The 16,404-nt window shown below is 45.9% G+C and overlaps 2 protein-coding genes across 2 annotated transcripts in view; both read right to left on the bottom strand.

Moving 5' to 3' along the window:
- Positions 1-13,710, bottom strand: part of LOC145824139 (uncharacterized) — a 30,882-nt gene extending 17,172 nt beyond the window's left edge. Inside the window, exon 1 of the mRNA XM_082923737.1 lies at positions 13,412-13,710. Coding sequence (XP_082779863.1) covers positions 13,412-13,710 — 299 coding nt within the window. The remainder of the gene's footprint in view (positions 1-13,411) is intronic.
- Positions 13,711-15,147: 1,437 nt separating this feature from the next.
- Positions 15,148-15,696, bottom strand: LOC145824138 (uncharacterized). The gene has a single exon (XM_082923736.1). The coding sequence runs from the start codon at positions 15,694-15,696 to the stop codon at positions 15,148-15,150; it is 549 nt and encodes a 182-aa protein (XP_082779862.1).
- Positions 15,697-16,404: the final 708 nt, after the last annotated feature.

Here is a 16,404-nt window from a genome sequence, read left to right as displayed (position 1 = left end):
GACTGAGATGATCAAATGGACAAAGTTGATCGGGAAAAAGTTTATGGCTGAACTTTAGGATGAAGTTGCCTACGTATCCCGAAGATGGGAATCAAGCCTTACGTAGTTCAGGCTTAGGTTCACTCGAGTATTTTCACTCTCCTTTTATGCTCTAATTTTTGCCAAGGCTGCCCTTTGTGGGTTTTCAACCTTGCGAGCTCAGTTTTTATATTTTCCAATTTTTTGTGCTCTAACTTTTGCCTAGGTCGCCCTTTCGGGTTTTCGGTCTAGCGAGCCTCTCAGGGGTAATATTTCTTCAACTTGTCCATGTTGATCGGTTGTGAAAATTCTAGGCCATCTAGGTCCATTAGAACCACAGCTCCACCTGACCAGATAGACTTGATGATATAGGGACCAGTCCAATTGGGTCTGAACTTGCCCCTTGGGTCGTGGACGGGAGCTCGGTTGTCCTTGAGCACCAAATCTCCTTCCTTTAGATTCCTGGACTTAACTTTCTTGTTGAAAGCCCGGGCAATTCTGTGCTGATAGCCTTGAACATGGTACAGTGCTTTCAGTCTTCTCTCATCAAAGAGCATGAGTTCCTCAAACCTGCTCTGCTGCCAATCTGCTTCGGCTATTTGACACTCAGCCAATACTCGCAATGACGGAACCTCAATCTCGATAGGTAGAACGCCCTCCATCCCATAAACTAATGAATACGGAGTCGCTCCGGTAGAAGTTTTAATTGATGTCCTGTAGCCCCACAGAGCAAATGGAAGCTTATCTGGCCAATCCCGGTAGGTTTCCACCATCTTCTGCAGTATGTGTTTGATATTCTTGTTGGCGGCCTCGACTGCTCCGTTGGTTTGCGGTCAGTATGTGGATGACTTATGAAAAGCCACGTTGTATTTCTCCAACAAGTCAATCACTTCCTTCTTAAAGTGGGAACCATTATCTGAAATGACCTCGTTTGGGACCCCGTAGTGGCAGATGATGTTGTTTCTGATAAATTTTGCAACGTGCGACGCCTTTAACACAGCATATGATTGGGCCTCGACCCACTTTGTAAAGTAATCTATCGCGACCAGGATGAACTCATGCCCATTCGACCCTTTTGGAGTGACAGCCCCGATCACGTCGATTCCCCAAACTGAAAATGGCCATGGTGAAGTCATGTTGTACAGCTTCGACGGCGGGATGTTCATGCGATTTGCATGAATCTGACACTTGTGGCATCGCCGGACAAAACCGATACAATCCTCCTCCATGGTAGACCAGTAGTAACCCTGTTTGAGGATCTTCCATGCTAGCATTACTCCGTTCATATGTGCACCGCATTCTCCTCCATGGATGGCCTCCATCAGGCGCTTCGATTCCTCGGCTTCAACACACAGCTTATGCATTCCCAAATGACCTCTCTTACACAGCTTACCCCCACAGATGATGAACTGAACGACCATTCTTCTGATTGCCCTTTTATCCTTGGCATTTAGCCCCGACGGATATGCTTCCTTCTCCAAGAAGTTCCAAATGTCGTAATACCAGGGGTTTTCGTGCTGAACCTCATCTATAGCAGCAATCGACTCATAGGCTGGCGCAAATTTATGGTCAATGACGACTGGACGCATCCGGACTCCAAACGGGATGTCTATCATGGAAGATAGAGTTGCTAAAGAATCTGCGAACCTGTTGTTCTCTCTTGGAAGATGAGCAAAGTTTAGCTTTTCAAATCGAGGAATTAACAAGTCCAAGGTCTGGTGATACATCATTATCTTTTCTTCTTTGACTTTCCAGTCTCCTTTTGCTTGAGACACAACAAGGTTCGAGTCCCCGATGACGTCCAATCGCCTTGCTCCTAGTTCCAGGGCCGCTTCTAGACCGGCAATGCATGCCTCATATTCTGCTTCGTTGTTCGAGACTTTGAACCGGAGTTTGAAGGCTAGAGGGATGCGGGAATTGTCGGGTGCTATCAGCAACACTCCTATCCCATATCCGTACAGATTTGATGCTCCGTCAAAGTACATCGTCCAATACTCGTCGTCGATGTGCAAAATGGCTTCATCTGGGAATAAGTATTCAACTGCTTCACCTCCTTCCACTGGATGATCGGCTAAGAATTCTGCTACTGCTCTTCCCTTGACTGACTTGCGTGCCACATATTTTAGGTCGAATTCGGAGAGCAACAACAACCAACGAGCTAGCCTACCCGTAAGTGCCGATTTCTCGAAAAGATATTTGATGGGATCGAGTCGTGAAACCAACATTACGGAGTGAGCTAACAGGTAGTGCCGCAGCTTCCTGGTAGCCCATACCAAAGCTAAGCAAGCCTTCTCCAATGGCGTATAGCGAGTCTCATACTCTAGCATTTTCTTGCTTAGATAGTAGATGGCTCTCTCCACCTTGTCCTCTGACTCTTGTGCGAGCATACAGCCCATTGTGGTCTCGGTCACTGAAAGGTATAATATCAACGGTTTTCCCGGCTCTAGCGGTGACAACACGGGTGGGTTCTGCAAGTATTCTTTGATCTGTTCAAAAACAGCTTGGCATCGGTCGTCCCATTGGAATTTCTTGCCTTTCTTCAGGAGACCAAAAAGTGATTCACAAGTCAAGGTTAATTTTGAGATAAACCGTCTTATGAATTGCACTTTACCCAGAAAGCCTCGCACCTCCTTTTCAGTCCTTGGTGGTGGCATTTCTAAGATGGCCTTGATTTTTGAAGGGTCGACCTCGATGCCCCTTTATGTAATCAGAAATCCCAACATTTTTCCAGTTGTAACACCGAACGTACACTTCTGAGGATTTAGCCGCAACCAAAATTCTCTGATCCTTTGAAAGAACTTTTGCAAGGTAGTGTAGTGGTCCTCTCTTTCTTTGGACTTGACAATCATGTCGTCCACATACACCTCAACCTCTTTGTGGATCATATCATGCAATATTGTAGTCGCGACCCGTTGATTTGTAGCTCCGGCATTCTTTAACCCAAACGGCATCACTCTGTAGCAGTAAGTCCCCCACTGGGTGGTGAAAGCAGTCTTTTCCTTATCTTCTGGTGCCATCACTATCTGATTGTAACCTGAGAAGCCATCCATGAATGAAAGCAAAGCATGCTCCGCTGTGAAATCCACCAACTTGTCAATATGCGGCAAGGAAAAGTCGTCCTTCGGACTAGCTCTGTTCAAATCCCTGAAATCCACGCACACTTGGATCCTGCCATCTTTCTTCGGCACTGGGACGATGTTGGCCAACCAAGTCGGGTATTCGGATACCAGCAGGAAGCCTGCGTCGATTTGCTTGGTGACCTCTTCCTTAATCTTGAGAGCCCAGTCCGGGCGAATCCTCCTGAGTTTCTGCTTGACGGGTCGGGCCTCGGGGTCAAGAGGGATCCGGTGCTGTACAATCTCATGATCGATTCCAGGCATGTCTTCGTAGGACCACGCAAAAACGTCTTTGAAATCTTTTAATAAAGCGACTAAGCGCTCGCATTTCTCTGAAGACAACGTGGACCCGATCTGGACCAGCCGTGGGTCCTCCTCAGTACCAATATTCATTGTAGTGATTTTATCAACTAGGGGTTTAACAAATCTTTCCTGCTCTCGTTCAATTAAACGTTGCAAAACCGGAGGAACTTCGTCCTCGTCGTTTTCATCAAAATTTTGAAATTCTGAGTTAATGCAATAAATCAAGGGCACAGAAAAGTACTCAGAAACCACAGCTACTTGATTCTCATTAAGCACATCCAAATCGTCCGATTCCTCAGTTACAACAGACTCAAAAGAGAAAGAAAAAGACGACCTGGACAAGACTGTGGTATCCGGGTTATTATCCCCAGGATTACCAGACTCAGACTCAGTTGAGCTGGAACCTGATTCTGACTCACAAGACTCAGTGGAATCAGATTCCGGCTCACTACCTGACTCGGTACTGCTGGACAAAAATCCCTCTTCATACTGCCAAAATGAGAGAGGGTGCGATAGATGCATCCAAAATAGGTTCTGGCGGGCTCGCAGCCGTTCCATTCCCGATCACGCATACCGAGAAGTTATCCCCCAAGCACTCCTGGTCGATCGGAGGATCTGAAAGTAGACACCCCAGTGCTACCCCCATTTCAAGTTCGGTGTCCTCAGACTGCACTTTCTTACTCTGCTCAACCTCAGCTGATGGGTCGGTCTGCTCTTCGGCAACGTCATCCCCGGATAACTGCAGGTCAAAGAAAATCTCAAACCTCGGCACGCGCTTCCTCTTCGCGTTCAGCCACGGCTCTGGGAAGCCGTAAAATGGAAAGTCCTCCCCCTCCCGGACGAAGCGTCCGTTTAGGGTACCCTGAACGGGCCTATGCATCAGCTCAAAAGGCTTCCCGGCCTGCTTTGCTCTGGCTCTTCCAGCCATTTCCTTTCCCTTCCTCACCCAGTCCTGGGCAGATATCCCAAGCCAAAGGTATGAGGGTTGTGTGGCACTTTGGCCAATGCTGCGACGCCCTTCCGACTGCTCTTTCCCAATCCCATCCCGGGGATGTGTTGTAGCTTGTTCATGAGGTATACAGATTGAGCACTGACATACACTCCCTTATTAACAGCCATGATGTTCTGCACAATTCGGGCCTCAGCCAAAGTAAACCCTGATAAGAACAAATCCTCCGTGCCATGTTCAATTTCCAAGACTGGCGTAGACACCTCCGGCGGCGGATGGATTGACAAATTCCCAAAAACAATAGCTACCCCTTTCCCGTGAGGGTACTTCAGCATTTGATGCAAAGTGGAAGAGACTGCCTTGACCTGGTACAACCACGGTCACCCCAAAAGTAGGTTAAAGGTTGCGGGAACGTCCAAGACATGGAATTCAATGTTGTGTTGTCCTGGACCAACCTGGGTCTGAATTTTGACAGTCCCCATCACCTCTCTGCTGGTGTTATCATAGGCTCTGATCACTTGAGTAGTCGGCACGAAGTCCGCGGGCTTCAACCCGATCGCATATGCCGTCCTTGACGGGCATACATTAATGGCGGATCCCGTGTCGATAAGAACCACTGGCACCCACTTGCCTCTACAGTCCACAGAGATGTAAAGAGGTTTGTTATGATTTACGCCCTCAGACGACAGTTCTTTATCTGAAAAGGTTAGTGTCGGGGAACCTCCTCCTGGAAAGACCAGTCCAACCAGCTGCTCTGGTGTGGTATCTATAGAGAGTTTGGCCTTGTCCATAGCAGCTAGGACAGCCTATCTGTGCACTCGTGAAGCCATAAGCAGTTCCCAGATGGAGATGTCTGCTTGTATCTTCTTTAACTGCTTGAGTACAGCCTCCTCTTCAAGCTGTTTCTCCTTCTGTTTCTCAGCTTCTTTATCCTTCCCAGATGCCTCTGGCTGGTCCAGGTGTGGGGGCTTAAAATACCGCCCGCTTCTCGTCATATGGTCGACCTCTCCGACATACCAGGTGTCGTCTGGCTGATGGTTTCCCCAATCCTCATCTGTGTGGGCAAGACATAAATCATCGTCTTCCCACCACATTCCGTCGGCGGCCGACAGACACCTGTCCGGCCCCGGTATGTTTGTACTCTCAGTACTTTCAATCCACATGCCCGCAGCATCTTCTGTTCTTGCATCCACAGCAACCTCGGCCCCTTTATGGGCTTTTGCCTATCTGATTCTCTCAGAATCCCAAAACTTTTCTTGTTCCTCCTGTGTCAGTGTGATTTGTTGTTCAACTTTCCGTGCATCCACAATGTTCAAGTGCTGAGCGAAATTCTTCGTACCGGCGCTCTCCAGCAATGTATTCTGACTTCCGGCCCTTCCGGCCACAATTGATACTCTCACCCCTGCCGGGCCCTGTTCTGGTTGGGCCTCTTCCACCACATCTGGTTGATCATCCAGCCATCCAGTGACCTCTGCCGATTCCTCATAGTCAAACCAGTTGACTGTCGCGCCTCCTGATTCTTGGTCATTGAAAAACTGTAGATTGGCAAAGTCCTCCTCCACAGCCATCAAATCATTTGCCCCTTGCTCAAATCCATCCTCCTGGATCACACACAGCTCTTCCTTTTCTGGCAATTCTATACCCAGCCCAATCTGACCTGTTGACAAGATGTACTCACTCGGATCGTAGGCTTCCCCAGAAAAACTCTCAGACTGTTCAATCCCAGACTCAAGTATTCCATTCTTTTCTGAAGTCTGTCTTGCCCCATCTTCGATGGTCACTACCGTCGGCTCTGGTTGGGTTGTGGAGATGTCCATCATGCACAAAGAGTCGGTGCAGTTAGGAAAGAGCACCTCCGGCTTGGGTAGGTGGGACGGGGTGATATAGATACTAGGATCGTAAGATGCGACCCCAGTTTGGATAAAATTGATTCTATTGGGAGGGGGAGCTTGGTTATGTGGTGGGAGAGGATTGGTTGTGACATTGGGTTTGTCGGGAGGCGCAATCACCTGCTTGTCAATAAGATCCTGGATCTCGTGACGCAATCTAAAACAACGGTCGGTGTCGTGACCGAGTTGTTGGTGATACGCGTAGTATTTTGCTGGGTCATGAGAGGGAGGGAGTGGATTTGGTAGTGGCCTCGGCTCCAGGGGCTTCAAATGCTTTTTCCTGATTAATACCCCCAGAGCTTTAGACAGGGGCATGTATAAGGGTGTGAAGGTTCTTTGGCCTCTGGGTTGGTATTTGGTGGTCTGCGTGTTGCTTCCGGATGCACCGGAGAAGGGTGTAGCTGCCATGGGTCTTGGAAGGGGAGGGGAAATGGTGGTGACCATGCTCACCTCTGAAGCTCTTGCAGTTGCAGCGCCACTCGGGCCTGCATTGTTGTTACGGTTGAAAGTCCTCCTTGGTTGCTCCCTATCTTGGTCGATCAGACCCTGTTTCATTGCATCTTCAATCTGTACCCCCATCTCGTGCAGATCTAAAAAAGTGGGGAAGGGGAGTACAATCATCTTTTGCATCAATTTTGGCTGGAGATTGCGCACAATCATCCTGATCTGGTCTTTATCGGTGGGCCTTAAAGTCATCATCGAGGCCTTCACCCTCCACCGGGTTACGAAATCCGAGAAACTCTCCTTGGGCTCCTGCCTTGTTGTTTCGAGATCACGAGTTGTAATCTCAATTTGGGTGTTGTAAGAGTATTGCGCAACAAAGGCTTCAGCCATTTCATCCCAACTCCGCTTGACATCATCCTCCAACTTTGCATACCAGATAGCGTCCACACCCGACAGGGTCCGGCCGAATAGCGAAAGCTTCTGGGGTCTGGTGAGGCCCATTGGCCGTAGTATATCTGAGAATAGCCGGAGGTGGACCATGGGATCCCCAGACCCATCGAAGCGATCGATCTGCGGCATTTTAAATCTATTCGGCAACGTTACAGCCACGTCGGTATATCCGTCCTCGATATCCGGGATAGCTTTTACCCCTTGGGATTTTTTGAATAGCTTCTTGAGCTTGCTCAATTTCAGTGCTGTATGGTCTACCTCGAACTCGAAGGGAGAGTCCGGTTGATTGACAGGCGTAAGCGCCTTAGATAGCTGGGGCAGAATTGGGGGCGGAGCTGGCCCCGTTGGTATGTCCGTATTTGCCTGGACATTTGGTGCCTCCTCGGGTGCCGGGATTCCCGGTGGGGGAGGGACCGAGTGTGAAGCGGATACTCCGTTTTGTTGTTGTAGCCTGGCAATTAATTCTACTTGCTGGGCCATGATCTCGACCTGTTGTTTGGCAAACTCATCCCGGCAAACAACGTCCTGCTGTATGGCTCTCATGGCCTCTTGCATCTGACGCATCATTTCCTCAACTCCTGTCGGTACCGCCATACTGCCCTGATTTGTCTGAACTATTGGCAGGTCTATTTCTATAGCAACAATCTAGATCTCAATCTGTCTGTCCACTGATGGGGTAATCCACAACTCTGGCAACCTCTACTCGGATACACTGCGTTTTCTTGGCCTTCGTCTGATAACTGGGGGTAGAGAGTTAAACACTGGCTGTCCGTCAACCAGATCCTCGGATTGATTGAGTCGGCGACCTCTGGTCCAGGGTGCTTGGGGAATATCTACTTGGTCGGAAGCAATTGTGCTAAAACTGCCCTAGTAAAAGATAAATAAAGCAATAAGGAAATAAATAAACAGATAAACGGACAGCATAACAGCTTAAAGTAAATGCGCAACACACAGCCGGGCATAACAACACACAGTCGGTAAGCTGAACACACGCTGTCCTCAATCACTGATCACTATCCCAGAATCACTGTCCCCAAAGACTGAATCTCATACCCGCAGATAACTGATTCTCAAATACTGATTGATGCCCGCAAGCCTGATGCCCCAAACTCTCAAACTGATACATGCAACCCCTGTAGAGACACACTCTGACAGCACATAACAGATAATTGAGAGCCAAAACACCCCTATGTTGGGGGATGGTTTCCCTGTCCTATTTTGTCAGGAGCTAGGGTTTCACTACGCACGCAGCGGTTTCAAACAACCTATAAACGAGTAAGCAACCTGTTCTAGTTTGAAATGGTCACTATGGATCCGAATATGCAGTAGGTCGAATGGTCAAAAAGGGTGCCCCGGTAAAACCGGGATTTGTGTTCCCATACTGGCAGAGCCCATAACCGGTCAGCCTTATGGTCATGCTTGACAAGACAAGCCTCCGGCAAACCGTTCAGGAATAGAAGATGGCAAACACGGTGTCCTAGGCGCACCAATGCAAATGCAATGCAAAGAAACACACAAGTGTAGTCAAAAATAGATATCATGAGTTCGAGTCAAGTTCTCCAAAATCCCCAGCAGAGTTGTCAGAAACTGTAGATGTCCCCGAACGCCCCGAGAGGGTGAGTCCCGTTCTGTTCGTATTGGGGTGAACTACAGTTCAGGACTCTCAAATTGTCACGGTTCTAAATCTGAACCAAAGAGTCCAAATCCGGCAAATCGTTTTGAGAAAACAGATTTTGAAAGAAGTGTCAAATATGGATTGCTTTTCCAGATACAGAGTCGCCACCTAAATGTTTTATTTTGGGAAAATTTAGGAAACCCTGACTCGTTGCCTAAGGCCGCGTGTCCGTCATCACCAAAGTTGCCTCGGCTCGGGAACTTGGGTACGATTGGGGAAGGTCACTTCGTGAGCACCCCCGCTCGCCCGATCAAAGATCGGCCTCTACTAACCGTGATATCTATTTTTGAAAACATTATGCGTTCTTATTCCGGTTATTAGCCTAGATTTACTATGTGATGCGCACAGCATACAAGTATAGACTGGATCGCCTGAATTGGAACAAAACGTTTCATGTTTGTTTATTTGAAAATGGTTTGATGGTGCTACCCGCAAGTAGGCTAAGACGTGGATTTGCCACCCTCAGGTGGGCTTAGAAAAACATGATTTCGCCACTATCTAGTGAGCTTAAAACACACATTTTAACGAATTGCTCCAACTCAAATAACCCAACCTTCACCCACAGGCATTCAGACAGTTATATCATATAAGCACATAGCCTCATGGTAAGCATGCTATCATGGCAGTCACTCACACGCATGCAAGGATGCTAAAGCATAAAACTTACCGAGTACTCCAAGCCAAAACAGAAGCTAATTAGAAATCCATGCATGATCCTAATTATACAGAAATGCCTAATGCAACACATGCAAAAATGTAACTATAGCAGGCTCGACTATTCTAGACATGGCATATGAAATGCTACAGCTAACATGTATTCAACTTGGAATTGAAAATACAATGCAGTTAGTATGATGCGCCAAGCCCGGTGTATGCAAGACAGATGAATGAATGCAAACATGCTATCATACTGTATGCTAATTGAAACATGCCCTAATCTAACCATCATAAGTGGGTAAATAAAAGGGAGAAAGACGTGGGGTTGGAAGACATACATCACACACATACACACTTATTACAACATTGCCCTCGCGCAGAGGGTCCGAATAAATAATATACAGTCCCAAATAATTACAGTCCAAATATGTACAAAACCCTAATTAATTAACAAATTAAATTAGGAAAGCAATAAATTGGCATGCAAGCCAGGAACTGCCTCAAATCTGCTCCGGATGACGAATGATGCATGCTCGGGTTGCCTTGGGCGGAGAATCCCTCGCGATGCCCCGGTTTGCCTCTGTTTGCAATTATTCTTGGAATGCGTGCCAAACTCTGAAAGGCTGCCGATTTCTGATCTGCTGCAACAGAGAGCAACAAAGGGGCATGGCAAAGTATTTTCACATATGTATGCATGACTACTCTTCGGGGAGTGTAGTCCTCGATCCTCGTGCCACCAATCACGCATCTCGATGCATGATGGCCAAGGAGTCGAATTGCACGACTCAATATGAAATGAATGCACATATAAACACAACAAGACCTAAACTCCATCATGGATTATCCGGAGTGTCGGTGACTGGGAATTGAGACACGTTCCGTCACTCGAAGTACGAAACGTTCTTTGTTTCCCGTGTTCGGGCTAACTCCTATCCCAAACACAATGCGATATGCATGACATGCATGAATGTAACTAATATACAACCCAGCATGCACGATGCTATGAAATGACATACACGATGCACGAGGTAATATGGCATACACAATGCGCTAACATACAACCTAGCATACGCAATGCTATGAAATGAAATGGCATACACAATGCACAATGGGCTTACAACAACATGAGTGGACCTCAGCCACACTCACATTAGTAGCCATGAGATGAAAATGAGACACTCGAAATGCGTGCACACATGCACGCAAACCGAGGACCGATCCTAAGGCACAAATGCCACTCTAACAAGGCATGGCAAGGCACGAAATATGGCATACAAGCATGTAATTTCAGCACTGAAATGTGATACAAAACAGCCCCGAATCATGGAAACATGGCATCTGATGCATGGAATGAAGCCCGAAATACAAAACTAGGCATACGCATTAGCCTATAGCTATACAAAGCATGCATTATTTGATCATGAAGCATGAAGACAGATGCAAGAAAGTCCCAAAACATGCATATTTCCAGTTTATAACCAGTCCCAAAAATGAATGCAAATAGGGCTAATCTATCATGCAAAAATGGCCTCAAAAGAGAGATTAAACACAAAGGGACAGAAGCTGGCCCCAAATGGAAAAGAGCCCTTCAACAAAGTTGAAGAGGGGCTCAAAACAGGGCACTTTATAGTTTACATCAAGCCACTAAAATAATCACAAATAAGGCCGAACTATCATGCAAGAAAAGGCCTAAAAGAGGGGTAAAGAGACAAGTGGTAGCTTCTGTTCTCAAACAGAGGAGAGCCCTTCAACAATGTTGAATAGGGGCTCAAAACAAGATATTTCACAGTTTATGGCAAGGTCCGAAACAGCTCACAAATAGGCCTAAAATACTATGCAAAAATTGGCCTAAAAGAGAGATGAAGAAGCAAGTGATAGCTTCTGGCCTCAAACAGAGGAGATCCCTTCAACAATGTTGAAGAGGGGCTCAAAAAAAGTTATTTTACAGTTTATAGAAAAGTCCGAAACAGCTCACAAATAGGCCTAAAATACTATGCAAAAATGAGGCCTAAAAGAGAGTTAAAGAGGCAAGTGATAGCTGCTGGCCTCAAACAGAGAAAGACCCTTAATCAAACATGAAAAGGGACTCAAAATATGACTATTTATAGTTTGGGTCGGAGTCCAAAAATGCAAGCAAGTACGGCTTAGATACAAAGCAAGAAAAGACTAGAAAATGGAAGAAAATGACTCACCCTTGTAGAACCAAACTTCAGCAGCTTTTGGACCAAGGAAAGGTGCTCCTAAACTCTGAAAAACAGCCTCAAGTTGTTGGATGTGGAGTGTGGGTTGATAGGCTATGAGTTGGTGTAGAAATGGTATAGGAGCAAGGGTATTTTGAGGCTTGAAGTAGAGAGAGAGGGAGGCTTCAATGCAAGAGCTCCAATGGATTTTTTCTAACCCTTAAAAATGCAGCTGAGGGGCTGGTTATATAGGCAAAGGAATGGAGGAAAAAGGGGGGAAGACAAATTCAAATTTCCCCTCAAAAGGGCACCCCCCCGGATATAGGGTCTGGGGGAAAACAAAATACACAGCTGGAAGGAACCAGGTGAGGGGATTCTAGCCGACCAGGTTCAGAAGGCTCAGGTGGCCGACCGGCCACCTCCTCTGGTCGGCCGACCAGGGGTCAAAAGGGTCAATCACAATTACTGGTCGGCCTACCCAGAAAGGTGGCCTCCCATGTGTGCACAACACAACTATGTGGTTGAAACCCAGAAAAAGTGAACCAGGAGAGAGAAAAGACCATTTTTTAGAGGGGGTCAAAAGGGTCAGGAACAATTACTGATCAGCCACCAACTATTGGTGGCCTCCCAGGTGTGTACAACACAAATATGGGGTTTAGGATTCAAGAAAGTGACCCCGGGGTGGTCAACATTGGCTTTTAAGTGAGGAAAACGGGCGTCGGAGGGCGATGAAGGAATAAAGCTGGCTTTTCGGAACAATTGCTGGCCTCCCACCCTCCTACAAGCTTCCTAACTATGAAAATAAGGTCTCCGCCAAAAATGAACCAAAACGGATGCAAAACGGAGGTTCGGGGGACCGAAACGCGTGGCCCGGGGCCCCGAAAATGGGCTGTTAAGCACCGAAGGTGGCGTTCGACCACGAAGTTGGTCTCTCGGGCCATAGTGTTCCTCAAAAGGGAGGAAATAAGATGTTTACCAAAAACCGGAGCAAACAGAGGTGGTTAAGCGGTCCCGAACCGAGGCACACGGCCATCGGCTCCGAAAAACCAAAAACGAGGCTCCAAACGGGAAAAATGGCCTACGACCACAAAACGTAGCCTACGGCCACTGAGAGATGATCTACAAGACCTCTCCCTCCCTTCAGGAAGAGAAAACAGAGAAAACAAAGCCTGGCTCTCAAACCGAGGCAAGGCATGAAAGAGTCCGGAAGTCCGGAGGCAAGGCTCGCAGCCGGGACTCTGAAACTTCTGAATGAGCACAATATGCAATATTACCGAGCGCTCAACTGGTGACGTCTGAGTCTTAAGGTCGGTCAAAAATGGGGTGTCTACACACCCCCCATGTTATATTTTGAGCATATGACTTCCTTCCATAGCGAGTGATTTTCCACCCCAAACCTCCACCACCATTTCAGTAGGAGGCACTTATTCATATCAGTGATTCTTCTGATTCCCAAACCTCCCAAAGTTTTGCTCTTGGTAATATTCTCCCAACTAACCATGTGAACTTTCCTTCTTAAATCTGATCCCCCCCAAACAAACTTAGCTTGAATTTTGTTAATTTCCTTTGCCACCCCCTCGGGTATTTTGAACAATGATAGATAATAAGTAGGCACGTTGCTCATAACGGATTTAATTAACGTTAGCCTCCCAGCAAACGATAGCAACCTTCTCTTCCATGTGGATAATTTTTGCTTAAATTTGTCCAAAACTGGCTTCCAAGTGCTTAACCTGCTAGGATTAGCTCCTAGAGGTAACCCAAGGTACTTTAAAGGCAAATTTTGGTGAACACAATTTAATTTAGCTGCAAAACTTTGCATTAGACCCTCTTCTACTCCAATGGCAGCAATCACACTCTTATGACAGTTAATTTTCAGCGCCAAAAGAATTTCAAAGCACCTGAGAATTCTTTTAATGGTCACCACTTCCACCCACTCAGCTTCACAAAATATAATTGTATCATCGGCGAATTGTAGATGCGTAACTCTTACCCCATTATTACCAGTGACAACTCCTTGGATTAAACCCATTTCCTTGGCTCTCTCAAACAAAATATTCAACCCCTCAGCCACTATATTGAATAGAAAATGTGACAGTGGATCGCCTTGCCGTAAACCTCATTGTGGACAAAATTCCTCGGTTGGAGAACCATTTACCAAGACCGACACCTTTGTGGAGGTAACACAGGTTTTCAACCATTTCACCCATCTATTTCCAAATCCAAAGTTGGATAACATACTGAATAAGAATTCCCAATTTACCGAATCATATGCCTTCTCAAAGTCTAGTTTCAAAACCAAACCTTTCCTATTAAATTTTCTTTACCCATCCACTATCTCGTTTGCAATAAGGACCCCATCAAGAATATTCCTTCCCCCCAGGAATGCAGATTGGGCCTCACTAATTACCTGCGGCATCACTTGTTTCATCCTGTGTGACAAAACTTTGGCTAGGATTTTATACAAGGAGCCAATAAGACTTATGGGCCTATATTCACTCAAGTGTGATGGGCTGTCCACTTTTGGGATTAGAACAATAAAAGAGCTATTTAAACCAGAAACCAATGTGGCATTCTGATGGAACTCTCTAAAGAAGAGCATTACCTCAGCTTTAACTATTCCCCAACATTTCTTAAAGAAAGCCAAATTAAAGCCATCAGGCCCAGGAGCTTTATTGCCTTCACAGCTCTTGATAGCATTCCTAACTTCCTCCTCGGTAAACTCTGCTTCTAACATATCCACTGCATGTCTTCCACCAATATTCTTGAACTGCCAAGCTAAGTGAGGCCTAACAACCCACGTTTCAGAGAAGAGATTCCTAAAGTGAGTCATCACCACATGTCTGACCTCCATAGGTTCCTCAACCATTACACCATTTATCATCACTGAACACAGAGAGTTCCTGCTATTTCTGTTACAAGCCATTATGTGAAAATACCTTGTGTTCCTATCTCCCTTTAAGGCCCAGTCCATTCTTGATTTTTGTAACCATGACAATTCTAGCATTTTATTCAATCTCCAAACTTCCCCCATTATTTCCCTTCTTCGAGCTTGTTCATTCCCCAGGAGTGCTCTTTCTTCAGCAATTAGTTCAATAGAATGGGCTTCCTCTTCAGCAGCTTTGATTTTAAATTCAATCTTCCCAAACACTTCAATATTCCACACTTTTAATTTTTGTTTCAAGGCTTTAAGCTTCTTAAGACATCTGTACCCAGCCCAACCTAACACCTGAGATTCTGACCAAGATTCCTCTACTAAGGGAATAAACTTGGGATGGAGAGCCCAAGCATTCAGAAACCTAAAAGGTCTAGGTCTCCAATCTCTTTCGTCCTCCATCAAAATTATAGGACAGTGGTCAGATAGTATCCTAGGAAGTCCCCATAACTTGAAATTGAAATTTTGTAGCCACTCATGATTAAGTAAAAATCTGTCGATTCTGTTCCATTTCTCTCTAATTTGTGAGTTACACTAGGTAAATTTCCTACCAAGCATTGGTAAATCAATCATTTCTAGTTGGTCAATCATGGTATTAAACTCCCTCATTCCTCTGTCTCTTCGAGAACACCCAATTCTTTCTGAGTTGGTCCTTATTTCGTTGAAATCGCCCCCCATACACCATGGCCCCAAAAAAGTATTCTTTAACCGAACAAAATCATCCCATAATTCTTTCCTCTTAGCCACCTCCGATGGACCATATACATTAACAATCACATAGTTAAAGGAGGAAAAGAGAGTACCTGACAACAGGATGAAATTACGGTTGCCACAGCAAGAATTTAATTGGAACACCCCTGGATTCCAAATACATAGCCCACCTGCTCTGCCTTCTGCATCCACTGCCATAAACTCAAAATTATCTTCGTACCAGATGGATTTTACTACTTTAGGAGTTATTGTCGAGCTCTTTGTCTCTTGGATCAATACTAAACTGATTTTCCTTCCAGCCAGCCTTTTTTTAATTTTTCTCATTTTCTCAGGCCTGCCAAGGCCTCTAACATTCCAAGATTGTATCTTCATTGCAAGAATTGTTTAGCACCCAAACTCCCAGAACTGAAAATTCATTTAGCTTCACCTCCCCTACACCCCACTTTCCTTCTATCGTTGGCCTCTAGTTCCTCTAGCTTGCTAATTATCTCCTCTTCCTTACCATCACAGGCTATCCCCAACACTCTACCAATCTGAAGTGATGCTTCTGTCTCTGATAATCTCAAGCATCCTCTACTAGACTTACTTGCCATAGATAGAGAAATAGCAGCTATTGCTGACCTGAACACTGCCCCTTTCCCTAGATTCATTGGTGGCTTCACAAATTTCTTTCCCACTGCTTTCTTCCCCTTCTGAGAAAATTTATGGCTTCTATTTTCTACTCCTGACTCCATATATTTCCTTCGTATATAAGTTGTATTCACCCTTCTACTCACTGAGTTGGGCTGCTCCTCACCAATAATAGGTTCAGGAGGTGATTGGTTGTTAGACACCCTCCTAAACTCAAAATTGGATTGCCCCACTCCATTAGTAGATTTAGTGATAGAGTTGCTACTATTATCAGCCCAAATAAGTGGAGCTTCAGCCCTTTGGGCCGACCCAATCCTACATGTTTCAAAATGGGCCCTGTTTAAATTCATTTCCAGCTTAATTCCTGGTTGCTTCCCAGTAGACCCACTCGTGCTTCTTATGAACCCAGATGTGACCACTTCATCATCAACTCTACAGCTACCCTCCTTG

Source organism: Camellia sinensis, chromosome 4, assembly GCF_055761805.1.
Source record: "Camellia sinensis isolate YWXY chromosome 4, ASM5576180v1, whole genome shotgun sequence".
NCBI classification, from domain to species: domain Eukaryota; kingdom Viridiplantae; phylum Streptophyta; class Magnoliopsida; order Ericales; family Theaceae; genus Camellia; species Camellia sinensis.
This window is presented reverse-complemented; position numbering and strand designations above follow the sequence as displayed.